The sequence below is a fragment of the Crotalus tigris genome, unplaced genomic scaffold (genome assembly GCF_016545835.1).
Source record: "Crotalus tigris isolate CLP2741 ecotype Arizona unplaced genomic scaffold, ASM1654583v1 scf7180000019953.484404808:943566, whole genome shotgun sequence".
Lineage (NCBI taxonomy): Eukaryota > Metazoa > Chordata > Lepidosauria > Squamata > Viperidae > Crotalus > Crotalus tigris.
In genome coordinates this window covers 795,827-819,214 of record NW_024097788.1, presented here as the reverse complement: position 1 = coordinate 819,214, position 23,388 = coordinate 795,827, and the positions used below count along the sequence as shown (strand labels likewise).

The 23,388-nt window shown below is 39.4% G+C and overlaps 1 protein-coding gene across 1 annotated transcript; it reads left to right on the top strand.

The window, feature by feature from the left end:
- The first annotated feature begins 4,104 nt into the window (after nucleotides 1-4,104).
- COLEC10 (collectin subfamily member 10) lies at nucleotides 4,105-23,388 on the top strand. Its single transcript, XM_039365083.1, has 6 exons — nucleotides 4,105-4,447; nucleotides 12,821-12,892; nucleotides 14,991-15,062; nucleotides 18,080-18,133; nucleotides 20,922-21,017; nucleotides 22,821-23,388. The coding sequence occupies exons 1-6, from the start codon at nucleotides 4,312-4,314 to the stop codon at nucleotides 23,210-23,212; spliced, it is 822 nt and encodes a 273-aa protein (XP_039221017.1). The 5' UTR covers nucleotides 4,105-4,311; the 3' UTR covers nucleotides 23,213-23,388.

Sequence of the window (23,388 nt, the reverse complement as noted above, 5' to 3'; positions counted from 1 at the left end):
TTAATTCCCAGAATTCCTCAGACAGCAAAGCTGGCTGAGGAATTCTGGGAGTTGAAGTCCACAAGTCTTAAAGTTGCCAAGGTTGAGAACCCCTGATGTAAGTATATAAAGGTTTCCCGTCCAGTCCTGTTTCCATGGTCATGTGGCCAGCATGACATCACGCCGCAGTGCAGAGCGTGTGGCAAAACACAGAACCCTGTTACCTTCCCACCAAAGTGGTACCTATTTATCTACTCCCATTTTCATGCTTTTCAACTGCTAGGTAGGCAGGAACTGGGGCAAGTAATGGGCGCTCCCCCATCACACAGGGCTCAGGTCTTAAACCCAGGCTGTCAGCTTTCCAGTCAACAAGCTCAGCTTTTTAACCACTGAGCCATTGTGCCGTCAAAGTGTATAAAAAGCAATTAAACCATTAACAAATCCTTGTCTTAAAAAGCAACAAAAAATCTCTTCATCCCATATCTCATTTAAAAAAAAACATTTCCCACTCCAAGTTGGGGAAGGCTGACTGGCTGGCTTCCCCAGTGATAAACAGATATATAAATAATAGTAATCATAATCAGGGTTGCTCTTCATTATTTATTCCCAGCACCACCCCCACCATTCTATGCCTCTATAAATTCATCTGGACACAATCTACCCAAAGTAGATCCTAATCTCTGCTCCCAATCTTCCCCTATTAAACAAACCATTTGAAAAGAAGCTATGACAGGAAACTCAATGTTCCATTTTCTTAAGACAACATGCACTCCAGAAGGAATTGCATGAATGTTTACAAAAATTAAGCAGGAAATATTTTCCCAGGGTAGGTCTTGCCTTCTGAGTTTTATCGGGTCATGAAAGTTAAGATTTATTTTAAGCCAGAAGTTAACAGCTCTCCTCTCATTTCCTGTCTTCTGACAGAGTAAAGACACATTTTGGAAATTCAAGTGGGACATATTTACATTAACGTAGAGAATGCAAGTTTATATTCTTGCAATCGGATAATAGCACATTGTCGCCTACTGTTTGTTGATACAGTACTGAGTAGACCTCGAGTTGAGCTGCATGCATACATTTTTTCATTATACTCTGTGCTAAAACTATGACATACTTTGAATTATGTGCCTACATGGCAACTCTCTAAGACACTCGTGTCAGAGTTGATGGAAGAATGGCTCTGAGCTTCATCTCAGATATATTGCAGATAATATGGCTTAAGTTCACTGGAGGCTTTTAAGTCACTCCATCACTGGAGGCTTTTAAGAAGAGATTGGATTTATCTGGAATGGTAGATGGTTTCCTGCTTGAGCAGGGGATTGGATTACAATACCTCCAAGGTCCCTCCCAGCTCTGTTATTCTATTAAGTCTTCACTAACTTTCCCTCTGGATTTGAGGGGCATGAATTCACATCAACTGACACTGGAAATACCCTCCTGTTTACAGGTTTTCCTTGCAATTTGAAAATAATCCCAGCTATCTGAACTAATCCAATATTACCAATTTAAAAAACCATTATCCTGCAGTTCAGATCCTGGATATCTTAGGGGTAGGTGGCATGCAACAAGACATATATTAAGAAATGGCAAATTAATCTTTTATTTTTCTCCATTTTTCAATTTTGTTTAACATCTGTGCATATTGATGCAGACATCAACTTACATCACATGGTGGTGAATTGTATTGTGATTGCAATTTTTCCTTGACAAACCTGCTTTTTGGCAAACAGTTTGCTATGATACAGTGCGTGTTTCCTATCTTTCCCTACTATATTTTTATGTGGCCAATTTCACTATAAAAATTGGTGAATTCCAAATTTAAAAATAATAAGGCTCTGGATTATTATGATGGTTCAAAAAAGGCAGAAATACACATGGTTGCAGAGAAAATGCAGGCTAAATTAATATTCGCCCTCATGCCTGATTGATGATATGTCATCAAGTTAGTGACAACTCTTAGCAGCCACACAGATAGATTTTCTCCTGGAAACATCAATCATTTTATAATTTATGTCCATGTGTATGCGTGTGGGGGTGTATATGTGGCTGTGAGTGGGTGGGTGTGATTGTGGGTGAGTGGGTGTAATTCTATAAAATACAGAGTGATTTACCATTGCTTTTTCCTGCACAATATTAAATGATGCATTTGCTATTGTCATTAAAGTGATTGTTTGCCTCCACTATATAATATTATGACTATATTAATATATGTGGGCAGTCAAGATGCCCAAAGTGTGAAACTTTGGCAGCTACATGCCTCTGTGTTTCAACTTGCCTTTAGATAAAGGGGTGGGAGGTATTAATTTCAAGTGGGTAAGAATGAGAAATGAAATTTCTTTGACTCAGCTGAAGACCCTGTGGGAATCTGAAGCCTTGTCAAGGACACCAGAACAGGTGTAGATTTGAAGCAGACAGTTCCCATAACAAAGTGGACTTGTTGATATGGATTATGTAAGACATTGGGGGTTTGGCTGGGAAAACTATTGTTTAAGTCTATGAACTGGTATGGGAACCTCAGAGTTAGTTTTGCTTCAACATAACCACACAGAATATTCAATAAATCTTAAGATTTCAGAAAATTAATCTGGACTTTTATTTGGATTCTAAGCGGAATGTTGACAGACCTTCAAATCTTGGGCAACTCTGTTGGAAGCATATACTATGTGTATACATTCCTATCAGCTTGTGCTCATCCTGGACACAAAACACCCTTCCACTATGAAGCAGCAGAACAGGACTTGGGTTAGGGGGAGAATCTCTAATACCCCCATGTAGGCAGTATTAGACTTACAATCACAACTGGCAACAGAATTTCCAGTGCTAAGCAAGACTATTGTTAAGTGAGCTGTGCCTGATTTTATGACATTTTTTGCCACTATTGTTAAGTGACTCACTGCAATTGATAAGTGAATCCTGCAGTTGTTAAATGAATCTGGCTTCCCCCATTGACTTTGCTTGTTGGAAGCCCACTAGGAAATTGTCACAAATGACAATTGTGTAACCCCAGGATGTTGCAATCATCAATAATACCGATTGCTAAGTGGAAAAATTTTGATCACATGACTGTTAGGGTTGCTGCAACAGTTGTAAGTACAAGGACCACTCATAAGTCACTTTTTTTGTGCAGTTGTAACTTTGAACTGAATGTTTGAAAGTCAAAGTCTAGCTGTATCATTCCACAATCATTTCCTTGCTATAATCTTCTTTCCAATACAAGCTGTCCATGGCAGACGTCTTAGAGCAGGGGTCTCCAAACTTGACAACTTTAAGACTTGTGGACTTCAACTGCCAGAATTCCTCAGCCAGCCAGAATTCTGAGAGCTGAAGTCCACAAGTCTTAAAAGTTGCCAAGTTTGAATATCCCTGTCTTAGAGTGAGTTACAAAGCAGGCTTATTTGGAGGTAAATTTCATTATCTTAGTCATTAATGTACAGGTAGTCCTTGCCTTATGACCACAACTGAGCCCAAGATTTCTGTTGTTATGTGAGACATGTGTTAAGTGAATTTTGCCCTATTTTACAACCTTTCTTGCCACAGTTGTTAAGTGAATCACTGCAGTGGTGGGATTCAAACATGCAAACAACCGGTTCTCTGTGTGGATGCCGCTTCCAGAAGTCCATTCTGGGCCTGGGCAACAAGAAATTAGCTACCGGTTCTGCCGAAGTGGTGCGAACTGGCTGAATCCCACCACTGAACCCAGCTGTTAAGTGAATCTGGCTTCCCCATTGACTTTACTTGTCAGAAGGTCACAAAAGGTGACCACATGACCCTTGGACATGGCACCGTCAGAAACACAAGTCAGTTACCAAGCGTTGGAATTTTGATCACATGATCATGGGGGTTCTGCAAAGGTCGTAACTGTGAAAAACAGTCATAAGTTGTAACTTTGAATGGTCACTAAATGAACTGTTGTAAATCGAGGACTAACTGTATTTAGAATTCAAGCTTTTTTAGTATACTTGCTCAGCAAACACAGAGAAGGAATTGGTCCTGCTGACAGCAGGCAGAGACAAAACAGAGGCAGACTTAGGCATTCAAGATCACTCTTGCAGTCTGCAGCTCTTAAACATTTCACAGCCAACAGATAAAAGTTTAATAAACAACTGTCACTGCTACATAAATCTGCTGGACAATGCTGGATCTCAACTTTTGCTTTTCAAGCCCACATCAGTGCACACCCTAATAGGCCTCTTCAGTGCCTTTTTAAAGCTGTAATCAAAGGGAATGTTCAATTTATTTTGCTCTCCAGAGTTATATGGGAAATCTTATTTTAGCAATTATTGAAAGTGGAACAACAAAGGGCATTTCCTTTAGAGCTCAGCAGTGGAAGACATGGAGAGGCAACGGTGGAAACATGAAACTTTCTTCCTGTTGTTTCTTGTCCTGGTTCAAATATTTGGCTTAGAAGATGGCAACCGACAGACTGCCGAGATCTGTTCCACGCATACCATTTTACCTGGACCAAAAGGTGAGGCACTAGAAAGATTTCTGAGGTAAAAACACAATGCCTTTTCTATGATTCTACTCTCTCCTTCTCTTCCTCTCCTCCTGCAAGAAATGGAAAATAAGGTTGCCAGCTTTTCAGCTGCTTCCTGTGGTGATAATGTTGCTGAGTCGCTTATCATGTAAGCTTTCAACCTTATTTTTAGTGCAAAACCATGAAAAGGGTTATTTGTGGAGCCGTCCAACACATCTACAGGCACAAAACGAACCAGCCTAAGCTGGTTACAGGAAAATTGGAATTTTCAACTGAGAAATTATGGTATGAATTAATGAACATTTCAAACATTGGTCACATAATTATCTGCTATTAACCACTGCATTTAAGAACCCAAATATATTCATTGATCTGGCTGCAGTCATCACCTGAAGGCCTCTAGCATTTCCTGAGTGTAGTTTTTGGCAAAGAAAACAGGTGTGCAAATGTTTTAATTTTAGGGAAGGACAGCTTTTAACCCCAGCATGCTACCTAGAATTTCTGATTATAAATTCACATTTAACAATTCTGGAAAAGATTTTGCTTTTGAGTTAATTGCTATATGGGTAGATTTGGGGAGGTCCTGTACTATGAAACTTTTATGTTGCAAACAATATTGTCTTGATTACTATAGGAATAACAATAAGGCCTATGAATTTAATAGAATTGGAAGGATCTTGGAGGTAGTGTCTGTCTGTCTGTCTGTCTGTCTATCTATCTATCTATCTATCTATCTATCTATCTATCTATCTATCTATCTGCCACCCATCTTGCCACAGGACACAAATACATGCTGCTCCTATGTTTAAGACTGAAGTGTTCAGCTGGCTGAATGAGGCCCAACTTTGTATTCATGATATGTATAATATTATGACCGCAATTTATGACAGTTTTCCTGGAAATGTGCATTTATTGCTGATATACTGCAAAAACCACCCTATAGCAAACAAAGAGTTCACTTAATAACACAGTATTTGCTTATGAACTTCAGCTTCACTTTATGAACTTCACATTTGCTTAACAACCACCACCAAAAAAAGTTTTAAAATTGGGATTGGTCACATGGTGACCTGCTTTATGGCTGTCACAATTTATGATGGTAATTGCAAGGCTCAGATTATGGTTGTAATTTGAGGACTACCTGTAATATCTCTCTGATCAATGGGTGATCTCAGTGGCAATATTAGATACACTCCTGTTGCTACAATCTGATTGTAATTGATGGAATTTGTACCCAAAGATTTCAAGCAGAGCAAACTCAGATAAATATAAACTGCTTGAAGTGGGGATTTGTCCCTAAGCTCTTCTGCAAAACATCAAACTAGCTAAATAAACAGATTAAAACTCCATCATTGGCATTTAAACAGAGCACACAATTCATCAATTCTAGTAAAAGTATATTTAACCAAAAACTTTATCTGTGAGAGTTGACAACTAAAATCTGGTGGCATGGATGATCTGATTATCTCCGCAATCCATGCTGTCTTATAGCAGAATAAAAGTAAAATCTCTCTCTCAAGTAAAATTTGGGAGTCCTAGTAACTACAGAATCATAGCCCTGTGGTTACTGATTAATAATAAAAACAGTACAGTAATAAGGGCTCAAATGGAGGGTTTGAGGCTGCCCCCTGGTGACTATGAATAAGAACTTCTAAGATTGATGAAAATAAATTGAAGGTGCGTATATATATGACACCATCACTCTCCACTGTAAATTCAATCAGCTCAGCATTGTTCACGTTATCACACAAACCTGGAAAAAAATGTTACTGCTTTTAAGAAGTATTTCAAGTATATGTGATATTAAAATCTAATTTTCATTGCACAGAACTACAGTATTCCATTCCAATATAAAATAGGCAGTGATCCTTGTTTTTCTTCTGAAGATTTTTAAAAACAAAATCAAAAACAGTCCCTCATAATAGAACAAAAAGGACACATATAAGCTTTTTCCTTCCATGTTTCTTTTGCAAGGTGAACATAATGGAAGCTTAGGCTAGCCCAGAAGTCTGCCTTCTAGTGGCATGTCTGATGTTATGCATTCCAATACTTGCTTGTTGGTCACCTTTGTTGTCCAAGAAATAGGACCCTTCTCCAGCACCACAGCTCAAACAAGTCGATTTTCTTGCTGCCTTGCTTTTTCAAGGTCCAATTTTCACAGCCAAGATAGTTATGGGGAACACATTTGGTTGCCGACCATCAAATCTGGCTCAGCTTCTGGTGACACATCAGCAAATCCTGGTCACCTGGACTTGAAGGCAAATCATAAATAGCATTGATTTCCAGGACTTTCCTTTGATCAGAGTTGGCTCTTTATGTCTTGAATAGAATCTTAACAATTTTCTAATTCATTTGATGGGAAGCAACATCTTTCCCCATAAAACCATGTGCCACACTCCTTTTCTCCATGACTATAATGCTCAAACAGACCTTGCGTTTGCTCTACAACAGCCCAACACAGCTACCTCTGAATTATGTGACTTCAACAAATATTCAGACTGTAATTTTCCAAGTCCTTGCTGAACTGCCCAAGGATATAAGGACATCCAATTGGGAAGATCTATTGATGCAATTGCACGATTGGGCCTCCACATCAAAAATGAACTGAATACTTTGGTGTGTTGTGGGGGGGGAGGATGAGGAATAGCAACATCCAATGAAATTTAATAGAAACTTCAAAGAGCTTTGAACTGAGTCTCGAGTGAAATAAGTGAAGGCATTTTGGAAGGGATGACATGGGAGTACACTTCGCCAGTGTGGTGTGTTTGGAGGGTTTCTCTTTCATTATTCTGACAAATGTCAATTACAAACTCCTTGACATCAGTCGGCACCTCCAAGGCCTGTTTCTTGTGGTCACTGCTGCTTTCGCTGCCCATCTAATAATCATAGTTGCAGAAATTCCCTTCTGAAAAATGATACGGCCACATTCCAAATCCCTTGCTAGAAATGGAAGGACTTCAACACCACATCCTCAAACCTGGCAGAATTGCTTTCCTGTTGTCTTCCCAATCTATCCCTTCTTGACTGGGACGTCTCGTGGCCATGCTTTAAAGAAATTAGAAATCCTAAAAGCCAGAGCTCTTTCGCTACATAACTTTAATTCTGCAGACAGAGGAGCAAATTAGGTAACTTGCATTCTTTATATTTCTATAAATTCACATTGGGCAAAATGGACTGCATTATTTTCTAGCACCGAAAAGCAACAAGGAGTTGCGTGGGATTCTGTTCCAGACTAGTAGACTACACCAGTGTTTCCCAAACTTGACAATTTTAAGGCATGTGGACTTCAACTCCCAGAATTCCACAGCCAGCATTGCTGGCTGTGGAATTCTGGGAGTTGAAGTCCACATGCCTTAAAATTGTCAAGTTTGGGAAACACTGGACTACACTAATCAAGAACTTCTTTAATTGTTAAGATTTCCTTCTCCATACACTTTCAAGCATGTCTTCCATGAGGGCTAGAAACTGAAAGAAAACTAAACACTTTTTGGAAACTCAATTTTCTGTCAGTCCATGTCTGTGGCCTATGTCGGCACTCAGCAGCCTAGGCAATTGTCCAGGCCGTTGGATGATGTTTGTCCCGAGGCACGCTTTGCAAAAACAAACAAAACCCAGTTTACTGCCCTGAGCAACATAGCTGCCATTTAAACTTTCAACAGTGACCCAGAGTAATGTTCTTTCAGGCCATTGTGGTTAGACTCCAGCTGTCCAATACTCCCAATGGTTGGCTCTTGACAAACCTGGAGAGAGAGACCTGCTGTTATTCTGTTTTCCTGCCAGAACCAATTCACATAACATCCTGAGCACATTACGCGGTGGGGCCAGCTTTTTTGTTATACTCAAAGAAGTCCTGCTTCTAATTATCCTGCAGAAATTAAGCAACAAAGCTCTCCACAGCGTGAAATATAGGAGAAAGTTAAATCTGCCAGGGATATAGCAGATGAGAGCGCAATCGCTGCCATTAAAACAAGAGGAAAAAGTAAATTTGCAGGAAGTGAATGATCCTAAGGCTTTACATTACAAGTAGTCCTCAGTTTATAACCAGTCGCTTAGCAACCATTCAAAGTTATGACAAGGCCTCCCCGTGGGTACTTACAACCAGTGATTTTTTTGTCATAGAACGCACATATTTTCCAAGTTTTAAAAGTAACTTTTGAAAATTTGATGTTTGGTCCACGTAGACTTGAATCGCCCTGTTGAGTGTAGCAGGTCAGCGGCAAAATCATTAAAATATGGTGCATGCGAGCTGCTTGTGTGTTGAGTCTGATACATGTGTACTTCGTCCGCACTGGTTGTGACGACGCTGCTCGGCTTGTGGCACTGCTCGGCTTGTGATTGGTCGTGTGGTCACACGCTGAGTGCTTACTGCAGGTGGCGACCGTTATGTTTCATTACACAACAGATGTGTGTGGGTGTGTGCACAGTGATTGACTACGTGCATAAGGTAAATTTATGTTAAGGACTGAATATATAATTTTTTAAATAAAAGGTAAACAAGATGTGAGTTCTGGCACCTTTTTTCTTACCAAAAAACCATTGCTTACAACCCTGTTCTGAAGTTCAGACAGGTGCCCCCCCCACACACACACATACAGACACGTAACTGCTTGTCAGGCACTCATCAACCAGGCTACATTTACAGCCATTTGCAGTGCCCGATGGCCGTGTGACCATATTTTATAATGGTTTTGCTCAAAACCAGCATTTTTAGGTAATCCTCGACTTTCAACCATTTGTTCAGTGACCATTTGAAATTACAACAGCACTGAAAAAAGGGACTTATGACCATTTTCACATTTACGACCATTATAGCATCCCCATGGTCACGTGATCAAAATTCGGATGCTTGGCATCTGGCATGTATTTATGATGGTTGCAATGTCCCTTGGGTCAGGTGATAACCTTTCACGACTTTTTGACAAGCAAAGTCGTTGAATGAAGTGGATTCACTTAATGAATGAATGAAGCTAACTTAATGAAGTGGATTCACTTAAGGCAGGACAAAAGCAATGGATGGAAACTAATCAATGAGAGAAGCAACCTGGAATTAAGGAGAAACTTCCTAACAGTGAGAATAATTAACCAGTGGAACAGCAGAAGTTGTGAATGCTCCAACACTGGAAGTTTTTAAGAAGAGATGGGTCAGCCATTTGGCTGAAATGATATAGGGTGTCCTGCTTGAGCAGGGGGTTGGACTAGAAGATCTCTAAGGTCTCTTCCAGCTCTTTCTGATTGAACTGCAGTGATTCACTTAACAACTGTGGCAAGCAATATCAAAAAACTGCATAAAACTCACTTAACAATTGTCTTGATTAGCAAGAGAAGTTTTGGGCCTAATTATGGTTGTAAGTCAAGGACTACCTAAGGTCCATTTGTGAGTTAAACTAGGTGCTATATTTAAATGATATGCTAAACTTGATTGGGTAAAAATATATGGAACAATCTAGTGACATTGAGGTGTGTTGCCTTATGATGTAAATGCACAGGTACTTTAGTTTGGGTGCAATGCCATATTTTTGATTAAGAACCCAAATGTTTAACATTATATTTTAGACTTTGTGCTGCAACAGTAAATATGGATCTGAAAAGTGATGTATCGAAGGCCAATGGAGCTGTATTTTACAGGAAAGATGAATGGCAAAAATTAAAATGGATGAATTTGTGTACTATATAGAATGTTTCCTGTTGATGGAAAACAGAAGAGAAATTCTAAGATGTGCAAATGCTAGTAGAAGGCAATGGGTAATGTGTGGCCCTTTGAGAGACATGAGACAGACATATAGGTACAAAACACGTGCAATAAAATGATTGTGAATAAGATCAGGCTTCTGCCTATTTTGTTACAAGGAAGTGAGAACTGGAATTAGGGATGAATTACTTCTAAATTTGGTCAAACAACCCAAGATAGGGTTAAGAATGAATGAATGCTGAAGTAATGTGGACGGAATACAAAGGGGACACTTAAATGGGTTGCTTACATAAAGAGAATGAATGAAGACAGAACCACAAACTATATTTAAAGGAGTGTGAATAGATTCAACTGAAAGGGGAAAAGAGGGAAAGTTGAGAGATGAGAAATGCCACAAAGAAGAAGGTGTCAACCAATTCTCCAAAGCACCTGAAGTTAGGACAAGAAGCAGTGGATGGAAAATAATCAAGGAGAGAAGCAACCGAGAACTAAGGAGAAATTTCCTGACAGAACAATTAATCAGTGGAACAACCTGCCTCCAGAAGTTGTGAATGCTCCAACACTGGAAGTTTTTAAGAAGAGATTTGTCTGAAATGGGTATAGGGATTCTTGGGGCTGGACTAGAAGACCTCCAAGGTCCCTTCCAACTGTTATCCTGAAATTTAAAGGAAAATGGCCTTGTATTAAATCAGTGTATAGATACAATGAATCAAAGATGGCTTGCAAAGAAAAAAGATCTGGAGAGGTATAATGACTGTCATTAAATCTGGATTTTGGGCTTGTTCTTTCTTATTCCTTTTCTGTATTTTGCATAATATTGCCTTCCTTAACAGAGGATAGCATGATGGTTAGGTATATGTTATGAGAAAGAAGAAACTCTCAGCTCCAAAAATTATTTATGCTTGAAACATAAAATCTACAATTCAAAATCAGTTCAAGGTGGAGTTATCAACCCTACCTTCAGTGTTAGGTGTAACTGACATCAGATTACATGTCACCTTTAAGGAGAAAGGATATCATTATACCAAGAACAAAACCAATTACCATTTAGTTATAGATCTGTTGAACTCAGTGGAGTATAAAACTGATCAAATCAGAATTGACTTGTACTACTGACTATTGTAAAAAGGATAATAGTGGTGGTATCCATGTACTTTCCCACACCATAATTTGCCAAGCCTGTCAAAAAAATAACCAAAGGTTTTTTTTAATTTTGTAAACATCACAACATAGAATACCACAAGAGGGCAGCAAGGCGCAAATCTTGGTACATTTTCTCGTGATATATCTTATTTAACAGCTGAATATTTAAGGAAATGGACTTTCATCCAGCTTAGTTCAAAGGGGTTTGTGCTATGATTGATCCCAGAGCAGAAAGGATAGGGTGTGGTTTAATGGTACCCTAGTTTTCCAAAGAAGCTATAATCACTCAGATGATACATCCTGTTGAGCCATAAACTGGGTTTATATACCAAAATGTTCTGTATGGAGGATTTTGTTGTGGTACAAAAATCCTTCTGAATCGGCCCTCCAATATATGTATCTCACTTACCTACCTACCTACCTACCTCATTTTAGAAGGCCATCACAGGCATCATCTTCTCTAGTTTATTATTATCCCAGAGAAGATCTCAGCAACAACAAGAATTACAACAAGATAGGATAATTTCATGCTCAGTACGAGACTTTAAATTTACGGCCATCAACCTAGCTCTTTAAAACCTGAAGTTTCTTTCAATCATTGCAAGTCATTGACTTTATGGAAGAGAGGGAAGGCAAATCAACAAAAACAGCCTGAGTTAAAAAGCTAAAAGTCAAATCTGTGGGGGAAGAATGTACACAAATACCAGTCATTTTTGTTCCCATGGATACCAGCACTCTGGACATACTCCCTATTCCTCTTGATTTTAATGATAAATTCTTCAAAGTGTGTGCGTTTGCTTTCAAAGACAGCTGGCCTGCCGCTAAGGCAGCATTTCCAAGCTTGAATGAATTTTGGATATGTGAACCTCAACTCCCAGAATCCTTAGAAAAGGCCCTGCCGGCTGGAAAATTCTGGGAGCTGGAGTCTACAAATTTGGACGTTACCAGCCTTGGAAAACTACTACTCTAGTATAATCGATGTTTGTATTTACAGAAATATATTTGGGCTACAGATAGATTGAGTTTGGCATTGAGTAAGGACATGAAACAGCATTATCTATTTTCTCTTCTGGCAAATTGATGTTTTGACCATTTCTCCCAGCTTTCTGAAAGAATGCAGAGGACAGACTTCCAACATTTGACATAGATTTAGTATCCTAAATATGAGAGTGGTGATGAAGATACGGGTGCTTGACTATGTATCCAAAGTAATGTTGTTTCAAGTATATTTTCTCTACTTGTATACAAATTCCCAAGGAAGTATCAGGTTCACTGATCGGTTTTAAGAAAAGATTGGACAACCATTTGTCTGAAATGGTGTAGGGTTTCCTCCTTCAGTAGTGGGTAGACCTCCAAGGTCCATCCCAATTCTGTTATTCTATAATTCGGGTATTATGAAGGACCAGGCATATCCAAACATAGGAGTTGAGCCAACAGACGTCATATCTTCAAAAAACAAAATCAGATCAGCATTTCCTAAACTTTTTTTGTTACTGATGACATCTCTCCTTCCTTTATGTTTCTGTTTGAAGGAGATGGAGGTGAAAAGGGAGACCAAGGAGAAATGGGGAAAACTGGGAAACTTGGCCCCACAGGATCCAAAGGTAAAACAATTTATAGTGTTCTCTTTACAGTTGAAAACATAGGAATGGTCCATTACTACTTCACACTGGCTACAGGCATAACCTGGTTCTGAATGAACACAAATGGGGTGGGGTGGGACAGGGCAGGAAGCCCTAAAAAACATCAGGTTTATCCAAGTTTATTACGTAACCGCAATGCAGCCATTAAGTTTTCAGCTAATCTGGTTAAGTGTATAGCATATTCCATAAATTATTTTTACACTCTGACAAGCTTCTCTTGTTTCTTAATCATAGGAGGAACTATTCAAAAGGAAGCTTATAAAGAAAATTATTCAGAGTATTACTTTTCTTTTAATTGTGTGACTTCTTGGACTAGTCCCTGCAGTTTTAGCAATATTTCAGAAATGGGTTGATTGATCGATTGATATAGCCATCTGTCTCACAAATATGACTCTGGCAGTTTGTAATAAAATATATAAAAACAAATAAAACACATAATATAAAATAAAACCCCACAGCAGCCAAGCATCATAAAATAACCATCAACAAAGCTAAGAGATAGAATCTTATCACTCTTCCAAGGCTTCAGGCCTGGGCAAAAAACAAGTTTTCAGGGCCTTGCGAAAGGCCAGCAAGATCGGGGCTAACCTAATCTCAGGGAGACTTATGTTTCACAAGGTAGTTGCCATAGTATTAGAAAAGGCCCACCAGCTGACCCTCCTTAGCTGATGGTATCCACAGCATGGTCCTCTTGCCAGACCAAATGGGATGGAATGTAGCAGAAGGGATGGAGTCAAAAGTGGGATCAGCCTAGAATCCCTACGTAGTCACAAGCAGATTAAGTGTAACCTCCCTTGAATTCCATTGACCCTTATCAAACTCTAAGCAGGTGGCCACTGTTAGTTGGAAAGGTTCTATGCATAAGCTGTTTAACAATAAATCAGTTTAATTGGACCTTCACATGTGGATCTGGTCTTTTGCACCTAACTAGAATAGAAGCAATTGGGGAGAGATGTTCCTGTTATTAGGTCAGTCAGAAGCCATGCCTTGAGGCCCTTGAGACTGGCTGTGCAGATGGCATTTTAGAGGATGCCAAAATGCAAAGATAACTCCTAACTGCTACTTTTGGAAGTAGCTGTATCTTTTCCCAGAATGCAGAAGAATCAAATCCAAAGTATTGTACTGCTCTATTTATTACCCTCTGAAGCATCAACAGTTTGCCCAAAATACTGGTTGCTGGGAAACAAAATGGAAGGGGACTGTCAATCTGAGTTCAAACTTGTGAGCTTCCCAGGTGTATCTAGTTGTCACTGTGTGCTGGTCTATATAGGGTTTAATCCAGCTGAGTTCTTTGTAGGTTCTTAATTGCTCCACTGACGTGCTTATCTTACTCCATCAGTGTATGAGAATAACACCGAGGGAGTTGCATATACATCTAATGAGGTGTTTTTTTTCTTAGTCATCATTTAAGAATATTTTTTTTCAGACCAAAACATAACTCCTACAAGCATCTCAGCAGGGAGTTTTGAGTGATGCAGATAAGCTTGGAAATGTCATGTTGTTTTTTATAAGAGTGCAAAGAAAGGGAGACACAGCCATCTGCTACCTGACAGCTCAGCATGGTACCTTAATGGAGACAAATCAAAGTCAAACCCTCTTCAAAAGAGGCTTCATTCTGTTGGAATGGACCAAAAAAAAGCATATGCAATACCTTTTAAGTCGATAGCAAAGAGTATGTGACAATTTTTTTTAAAAAAAAACCTGGGTACTTGAAAAAGGTGCTATCCTAGTCCTATGTGATAAACAGTGGAGGGAGCTAAGTGTGTCTAGCCTACCAAAGAGAAGGATTAAGGGAGCTATGATAACTGTCTTCCAGTAGTAGAGGGGCTATCACAGAGAAGAAGGGACTATTCTCCAAAGCACCAGAGGGCAAGACAAGAAGTAATTGGTTTAATTCTAGGGTGGTGGTTAAAGAAAAATCCACCCAGAACTAAGGAGAACTTTTCTGACAGTGAGAATAATTAATCACTGGAATTAACATGCAGTATCTTAAAATACAATTAAATTGTACTCTAAGACACAATGAAACAAACTCCTATTTACTGTATTTCCAATTCAGGAGACAAAGGAACAATTGGAAATATTGGTGAACAAGGAATGATAGGTAAAATTGGACCAATTGGCAGAAAAGGTAAGTATTAATTGATCACACGTCTTCACTGGATGGTAAACCTCAGTATAAAATCATTAAACACCTGCTATTTATGTTTCCAAATGAAATTCAAAGGCTTTTATTTCCAAAACACAAGTACTGTTATCTTATGATTCCCATTCCATGGCTACCAACATGCTCATTCAGACTCTTTGGGTATTGTCTATGTTTTTGGAAAAGCTCTTCATAACCACACATTTCAATTTCCTCAATAATGCTATCTGCTGAGTTCGTTATAATTTAGGGTCTGCACAATGTAATACAAGAGCAAAGAATATGGAAGAAGGGGAAAAAAATAACTAGGGCTGTTCTTTATAAATCTATAAAGCATGCAAATGACCAACTGTCTGCAAGGAGTATAAATCCTTCCATTCCTCACCATTCAGTCACAGCTGAAGAAGCTCCTTGGATGAGAAGCAAAATGTCTTCAAAGGAAAAGTCCTCATGAAAAAGGACTTATTTTAGAACAAGCATTAACACACTTGAGTTCATTTCACCAAATGCTGAAAAATGTAAAAAGCAGAATGGTCAGAGAGCTCTTCAATGGGCATCAATAAATGAGAGACCACCACTGCGTTGCAGTCTTCTCAGATCCCAATCAAGGATGGGACCCTTCTAGTCTGTGCTGGGATGATTGTAACTCATTGGAGTGCAAATGCAGAAGGTGACAGGTTCAATCCCCATCCTATCCAGCAAGATTAATAAAGTTCTCCATCAATCTATTCAAGTTCCTTCATCCATCTTGAGCAGATATCCCCTTCAGTACATCCCTATGAACCACACCTCCTGAAAGCTACAAGGTCTATTTTGAAGGGAGCCTGAACAGAAGTGTGCATATGGGATTTCCCAATGGAAGCAAGAATCTTGGAGTTGACTAATAGACTTAATGCAGCTCTGTTGGGAGCTTGGCTATAGGCATTTGGGAATTCATGTTATGAGGTAGGCGTTATTAAGTTCACTTACACATTCACAAAAGACATACGCATTTCTATGCAATGCTCAGACATTTCAAGAATAAAATTGCTCCAATGGCATTATCTAAACTGGCAACTGTTTCACTTTTCTTGTAACCAAGCACATGCTTTTTTACTCTGAGTTATATATGTCTATGGAGATTCTCAGTCATCCAGGTCATGGTTGTCCCATGGTTGTCCCATTCTCACAAGGATGGTACATAAAATTCTGGAATGGTTTTCACAATCCCTGGATTTAAATATTATTGGAAATCTGTGGGGAGATCTCAGACATGTAGGACACTGCAAGGAGTCCCAACAATATTTCTAAGGTAGAAGAGTTTTGCAGGGAAAATATACAACTAAATCCCAAAGGTGCTTTTTCAGGAGGCAACTGGACTTTCTTGTTTTTCTTTGAAGACATTTCACTTCTCATCCAAGAAGCTTCTTCAGCTTCTTCAGACATTTAGCTATGCATTGGAATGAAGACCCTTCGAATGGTGCGGGAGTATGAACGGATTTCCAGAAAACATTGCAGACTACAGGAACCATTTGTGCTTCAGTTTGAGACGCAGACAACACAGACTCATCCCCAACAGCCTGCGCCTGTCTTCAACAGTGAAGGCAGAAAACAACCTGCAGCCAAGAAGGTTCCACACACATTTGCACTATGTAGGTGACTCAGGACACAGAAAAATCTTCAAATGCCTCAATGACTCTCTAAAAGAATGCAAATGACCAGCTGTCTGCAAGGAATATAATTCCTTCCATTCCCCACCATCCAGTCAGAGCTGAAGAAGCTTCTCGGATGAGAAGCAAAACGTCTTCAAAGAAAAACAAGAAAGTCCTGAAAAAGCACCTTTGGGATTTAGTTGTATATTTTCCCTGCAAAACTCTTCTACCTTAGAAATATTGTTGGGACTCCTTGCAATGTCGTACATGTCTGAGATCTCCCCACAGATTCCCAATAATATTTAAATCCAAGGATTGCGAAAGCCATTCCAAAATTTTATGTACCTTCCTTGTGAAAATGTCATGGTTGATTTGAAAGCAAATTTCAGGTTTTTGTTTGTTTAAATGCCCTGCCTCTTTTCGGTTTCATTTTCTTCACCAACTGTGGGAGATGCATGACTGATGCAAATCAGACTGGGGAGGGGGGGGGGATCAAAAATAAGAATGGAAATACTGAGCTGGCTACAGAAAACATATGGAGGTGGAGATGGAGGTGGCAGCCATCACATATATAGGAAGACCCCCTATTCTAAAACCTGCAAAAAATTCCAGAAGTGAAATGCATATCCTACATGCAATGGGGATCATTATATCATTAACTCTTTACAGCTATTGTCCGTCTCAGTTTTTGCTGCAATTCCTTGAAGAAACAAAGGTACCAGGCACATCTAGCCACCTCTAGTCTTTAAACTTTTAATGGGTCATCTATTAAAACCTGAAGTTTACTATCAGAAAGCAAAAGTTTTCAGAGCCTGCCTTGGCAAGTCTGCAATAGATCAAAATAGATTCAATTGTATTCAGTAGAACTTAATCCAATGTACAGGTAGTCCTTGACTTATGGCCACAACTTATGGCCAAAATTTCTGCTGTTAAGTAGGACATTTGTTAAGTGAGTTTTGCCCCATTTTACAACCTTTCTTGCTACAGATGTTAAGTAAACCTGGCTTCCCCATTGACTTTGCTTGCCAGAAGATCGCACAAGGTGATCACATAACCCGAGGACAGTGCTGCTGTCATAAATACATGCCAATTCCAAAGCATCTGAAATTTTGACCATGGGGATGCTGCAACAGTTGTGAAAAATTGCCATAAGTCACTTTTTTCCATGTTGTTATAATTTTGAGCAGTCACTAAAAAAAAAACTGTTGCATGTCAAGGACAATCTGTATTCAGTAGATCTTAATCCAATGTATGTAAAATTGAACTATTTATCTTGACCATCCACCTGCACATTTTATCCCTTTCTCAAGGCCTATTTTGCAAATGTGCCTGCAACTTTCCAGTTGAAGACAATGTATTTTCTTTATTTAGGTGACAAAGGAGTAAAGGGCGAGTCTGGAGTCACTGGAGGGAAGGGTAAAGCAGGTACAACTTTGTTTGTTCTCCTTTTGCATTTCTGAAGCATTTGTTATCCTCTAGATTAGAGACCACCAAATTGTAGACACTGTGCACCCTAGCCTGCTGGTCCAGAGGGCAAGGAAGAGGAAGGGTGTTTTATTATCCTAGCGTGTCCCATCACCATCACAGCAGATGGCAGTACCAGCCAACTTTGGCTGATCTCAGAGAAATTAAACAGAGTCAGATCTGGCAGAAAGCTCAGACATCTAAGGGCTGTAGGCTAAACTGAGAACTAAAATCAGTGATAATAGAAAATGATGAGGGGGACATGATGAAATCAGGAAAAAAAAACCTGTCTGCAAGAACACAAGTCTTTATAAGCTTCTGAAATATCAATAAGGAGGAGGTTAACCTGATCTCTAATGGAGGCTGTTCCTTTACCAAGGAAAAGCAGCACTTCCTTGTTTCATTTCCCATCCTAATCCCTGCAGACCTCTCCAAAATATGAAATCAGAAGCAGTTTTTTCTCTGTTGGATTTAATTGGTCAAGCTAATTCTGGCTAGAGTAGGTAGACCTGCAGGTTTATAAACAGAAGTGCTCAGAAACTAACGCTACAGATAGTCCTCTATTTATGATTGGTCACTTAGCAACTCTTTGAAGCTGCAACAGTCTTTCCCAAGAGTACTTACAACTGGGTTATGACCAGTGGTGGGATTCAAATATGTGAACAACTGGTTCTCTGTGTGGATGCCGCTTCCGGAAGTCCATTCTGGGCCTGGGCAACAAAAAATTAGCTACCAGTTCTGCCGAAGTCGTGCGAACTGTCTGAATCCCACCACTGGTTATGACCATCCAACCCCTCAGTGGTCACATGACTGCATTTTATTACATTTTTGCTGAAAATTGGTATTCTGATTTTCAGGAAAACTAGCCCTGAGTGGACCATTTTTTCCCTTAATGACTGCTGCCAAAAAACCTCATAAAATAGGGTCGGTCACATGGGTGACCCACTTTATGAACATCACTGGTCTTAGGTCAAGAACTATTTATAAAAAGGCAATTCTCTGAAGATGTTCTTAATGAACAGTGTTCCTAAACTAGAGATAGGATTGCTATGTTCAAAACAGCCCCATAAGAGGTCACCTCGGCCACAGTCTGGCTCTCTGATTCAAGTTTTGTTTGCCAAGGGATTCTTTTAAGGCAGGCATATCAAATTGCCGGCCCATGGATGCATCACGCTGAAACCGCGTCCACCCCATTGCTGGCAATGGAGAAAAAGTTGCAATACGTTGCGCGACATTATGTGACATCACGAGTTTGACATGCCTGTTTTAAGGGAAAGAAAAAAGTCTTACTTGCACTCTGAAATAATATAGGCACCTCAGTCAGAATTAGACCTGCATCAATTAAAACGCTGTGGTGATCCAGCCCTCTGCCCTCAGCCATTTTCATTTAATTAAACCTTTGTGAAAATGTAGATTCAAAAAAGCACATTTAATGTTACACCCAATGACTGTATTCACTTAACATACTTTATGAGGGCATTTAAAAAACAGGAGAGGTATTCATACAACAAGATAAGCCCAGTTAATTTTAACTTTGGCTTGGTTTTGTGTCTTAGCATGTGATGCAAAGCAAGCTAGTTTAGGAAGCTGGTTTGATCCAGCGTTTCTCAGCCTCGTCCACTTAGAGATTTGTGGGCTTCAATTCCCAGAATACCCCAGATAGCATGAGTCAAATGATTGCCATCTTGCTAAAATGATTGCTTTTTACAGTTAGTCCTTGACTTAGGACCAATGGTGGCTGTAACTGACCCTATTTTACATTATTTCTGCAGTATTTGTTATGGGCCAGTTTTCCTGAAAATCAGAAATAAATTCTGGTTTTCAGCAAAAACTTCATAAAATGAAGTCACGTGAATACAGCCATTGAATGTTAATGCATCTAAGCAATTGGGGGAGGCACCTTGCTGGCTGTAGTAATATTAATACTTGTCCCAAGAAACTCTACTTTTTATGATACTGTTAACTCCCATAAATTCACCAGATTTTTGTAAAAAAAAGTAGATTTTTTTTAAAAAAATGTAAATATAATTGCATATAATTGCATATAATTGATATGGTCCATTTGTGAGGGAGACTATCTAGAAATGAATAGCCACAATTTCAAATCTCCACTCTTACTTCAACACAGGATCAAATTCAATTTCCTTGGGCCTCCCCTACTTTGCAAAATAGAAACAGCAATAGAATTGCCTCTAGGTTGTAATAGGCTAGTTTTGGAACTCAAAAGAAGTCCCATAAGAAGATAATGGCAAATATTTCCACAATAAAGGAAGTCCTCGTTTAGTGATCACAACTAGGACTGACAACTTGGTCATTAAGCAAAGAATTTGCTATGTGAAATTGTAACTGTGCTTATGATCTTAATTCAGCTTTTCTTTGCTTTCCATACCTGTGAGGGACCGGTGTTGCAAATTTATTTTTTCATCAGTATTGTAAGTGCAAGTGGTTGCTATACAAGGCAGTCATTAAACTAGGACTATCTGTTATGCCAAGACAATTACTCTGATATCACCAATTCATCTTAAGGCCCTGTTTATTTATTTTGAGGACAAATGTTATCTGTACATTTTGATTTGTGAGAAACTGAGATATATGAATATAATAAATAACTACAGTTAATATATTATTGACATGGAAGAGGGAATTGACAGGTCTCATTAAAGTTGCTTCGGACCCAAGCTCATAACATCATGCTATCCATCTTGATACTTCAGCTACTTATAATGTTTCTATATTTATACTGAGTTAGGTGGCGTCTGTGATTGTGGGAAATATCGCAAAGTTGTTGGACAACTGGACATCAATGTGGCTCGACTCAAAAATTCCATTACTTTCGTAAAGAATGGTACGTTCCACATCCTTAGTTTTTGTTTGTTACTCTTAAATTGGGGATTCACGTGAGACTTCTGGAAGGCTGGAAGTGGTACAAAAGTGTCCAAATCCCTCAAAGATCATGCCATCAAAATTCAGTGGAAAAAACTGCCCATTTTTTGCGGCATATTCTTTTCTTCTTTTTGATAACAATTTTGATGACAAGACTCTCCTAATTTATGTGCTAATTCACTGACAATACAGGAAACGTGTTAGAGCATGCACAGTCTTATTGTGCTGAGATAATCCAGGAGTAAACACAGTAAACAGTGGTCTATATTAAATGGTGGTTTATCTTACACTATCTATAATATCATATACCAGGAACAATATACATACACGTGTTAATACAGCAGGCTCCAGCACACAGCAGCTACAGCAGGAAACAGAAGAGAGAGAGAACACAGCAGTAGAGCCTTCCTTTTATACTTGGAGTGTCAAACTGCCGGCCCGCTGACTGGTTGCATCATACAGAGGCCGTGCCCAGAGGCCGTGCCCACCCCAGCTCTGGCAAAAAAAAGCCATGATACATTGCAACATGTCATGTGACACAGCGAGTTTGACACCCATGTTTTATACAAAGGCTCTTAAAGGGACATAGACCCTGCTGAGTCATTCCCATCATTACATCATACATCTCACATTACATAAGCTGGTTAGCTGTTAAATCATAACCTTGACAAAATGTTTGAGGGGGGAAGTGAGTAAGGATCATGCTCAAGTACAGGCAATCCTTGACTTGTGACTAGTTGCTTAGTGATTGTTTGAAGTTACAACAAACCTACCTTGGGACGACTTATAACCTTGATTCAAAGTTTTGACATGGGGGGTGATCATGAGACTGAACTCTGGTCGCTTGGCAACACAGACATATTTACCACCTTTTAGAATTCCCACCGTCACATGACTTCAAATCGCATGACTTCAAATCACCACATCCTCTTTTTGGCAAAACCACCATAGACAACCATTGGTTCGTTGAATGACCACAGCATTCACTTAATAACCACAAAGTCACTTAATGGCCATCACAAAAAAGGTTGTAAAAACCAGGTCGGTCACATGACCAACTCGTTTTACAACTATCATAATGTACAACCGTGATGGGCAGCCTCCATTACAGTCATATGTCGAGGACTACCTATACCAGAGAGCAGTATCTAATATATGTTCCATAGAGATGTAGATATTGGATATGAATTTTCAGTAAGAAACTAATCAGGGTTGGTGGTTAGGAAGAAGAGAAGGTAGTTAATAAATTAAGCATATGAAAATTGAGAATATATAGCAAAGGGATGTGCGAGGGCTCCTAACTATGAAATGGCAGAATTTTGGGGCAGAATTACTAAGATAAATTATCAGCATGCAGGACATTCTAAGCTGGAGAGATACTACAAATTCAGAAACATCTTTCCTGTATCCAAGTCATGCTTAGCTATAGCAATAGTATTTAAGCTTATATACTGCTCCCATAGCACTTTACAGCACTCTCTGGGTGGTTTACAATGTAGACACATTATTTGCATATTGTCCCCAACAATCTGGGTCCTCATTTACTAACCTCAGAAGGATGGAAGACTGAGTCAATCCTGAGCCCTATCAGGACTGAACTCCAGGCTGTGAGCAGAGTTAGACTGCAATATTGCACTGTAACCACTGCACCACCAGGAGTCTCCCATAATTATATATAGACATCCGTGATTATATACTTAGGCATCCTAAAATGGCTATTGTTTTTTATAAAAAAAAACCAGGTTTTTATTTCTCTTTCTAAAAGTGTTAGCAGGCATCAGAGAAACAGAAGAAAAATACTACTACATTGTTCAGGAAGAAAAGAACTACAGGGAAGCCCTTGCTCACTGCAGGATTCGAGAAGGAATCTTAGCGATGCCAAAGGATGAAGCTGCTAACGCAGTGATTTCTGATTACGTCTTCCAGAGTGGTTTCTTCCGAGTCTTTATAGGACTGAATGACATAGAGAAGGAAGGCCAGTTCATGTATGCAGACCGTACACCATTGCAAAGCTACAGCAATTGGAAGGAAGGAGCACCTCAAGACACCCAAGAGAATGAGGACTGTGTGGAGATGCTCAGCACTGGGAAATGGAACGATACGGAATGCCACCTCACCATGTATTTTGTGTGCGAATTCCCAAAGAGAAGGACGTAGGCGAAAGAAGATACCTAAAGTACACTGTAGAATCATTCTTTGACAGTTACTGTTCTGTCCCAGCCTACGTGAGTCCTTGTTGTACTCACAAGGAGAAACCCTTCTTCCAAGAAACAGGCAGGAACTCACAGACCTGAGTCAATGTCCAAGGCAAACAAACACAGTCCACAGAAACT

Bases quoted from the DNA above. Each gene is read 5' to 3' on its own strand.
- COLEC10 (XM_039365083.1), top strand. From the start codon at position 4,312: ATGGAGAGGCAACGGTGGAAACATGAAACTTTCTTCCTGTTGTTTCTT. The intron at 4,448-12,820 runs GTGAGGCACTAG...TTCTGTTTGAAG, and splicing joins CATTTTACCTGGACCAAAAG to GAGATGGAGGTGAAAAGGGA. The intron at 18,134-20,921 runs GTACAACTTTGT...ATACTGAGTTAG, and splicing joins TGGAGGGAAGGGTAAAGCAG to GTGGCGTCTGTGATTGTGGG.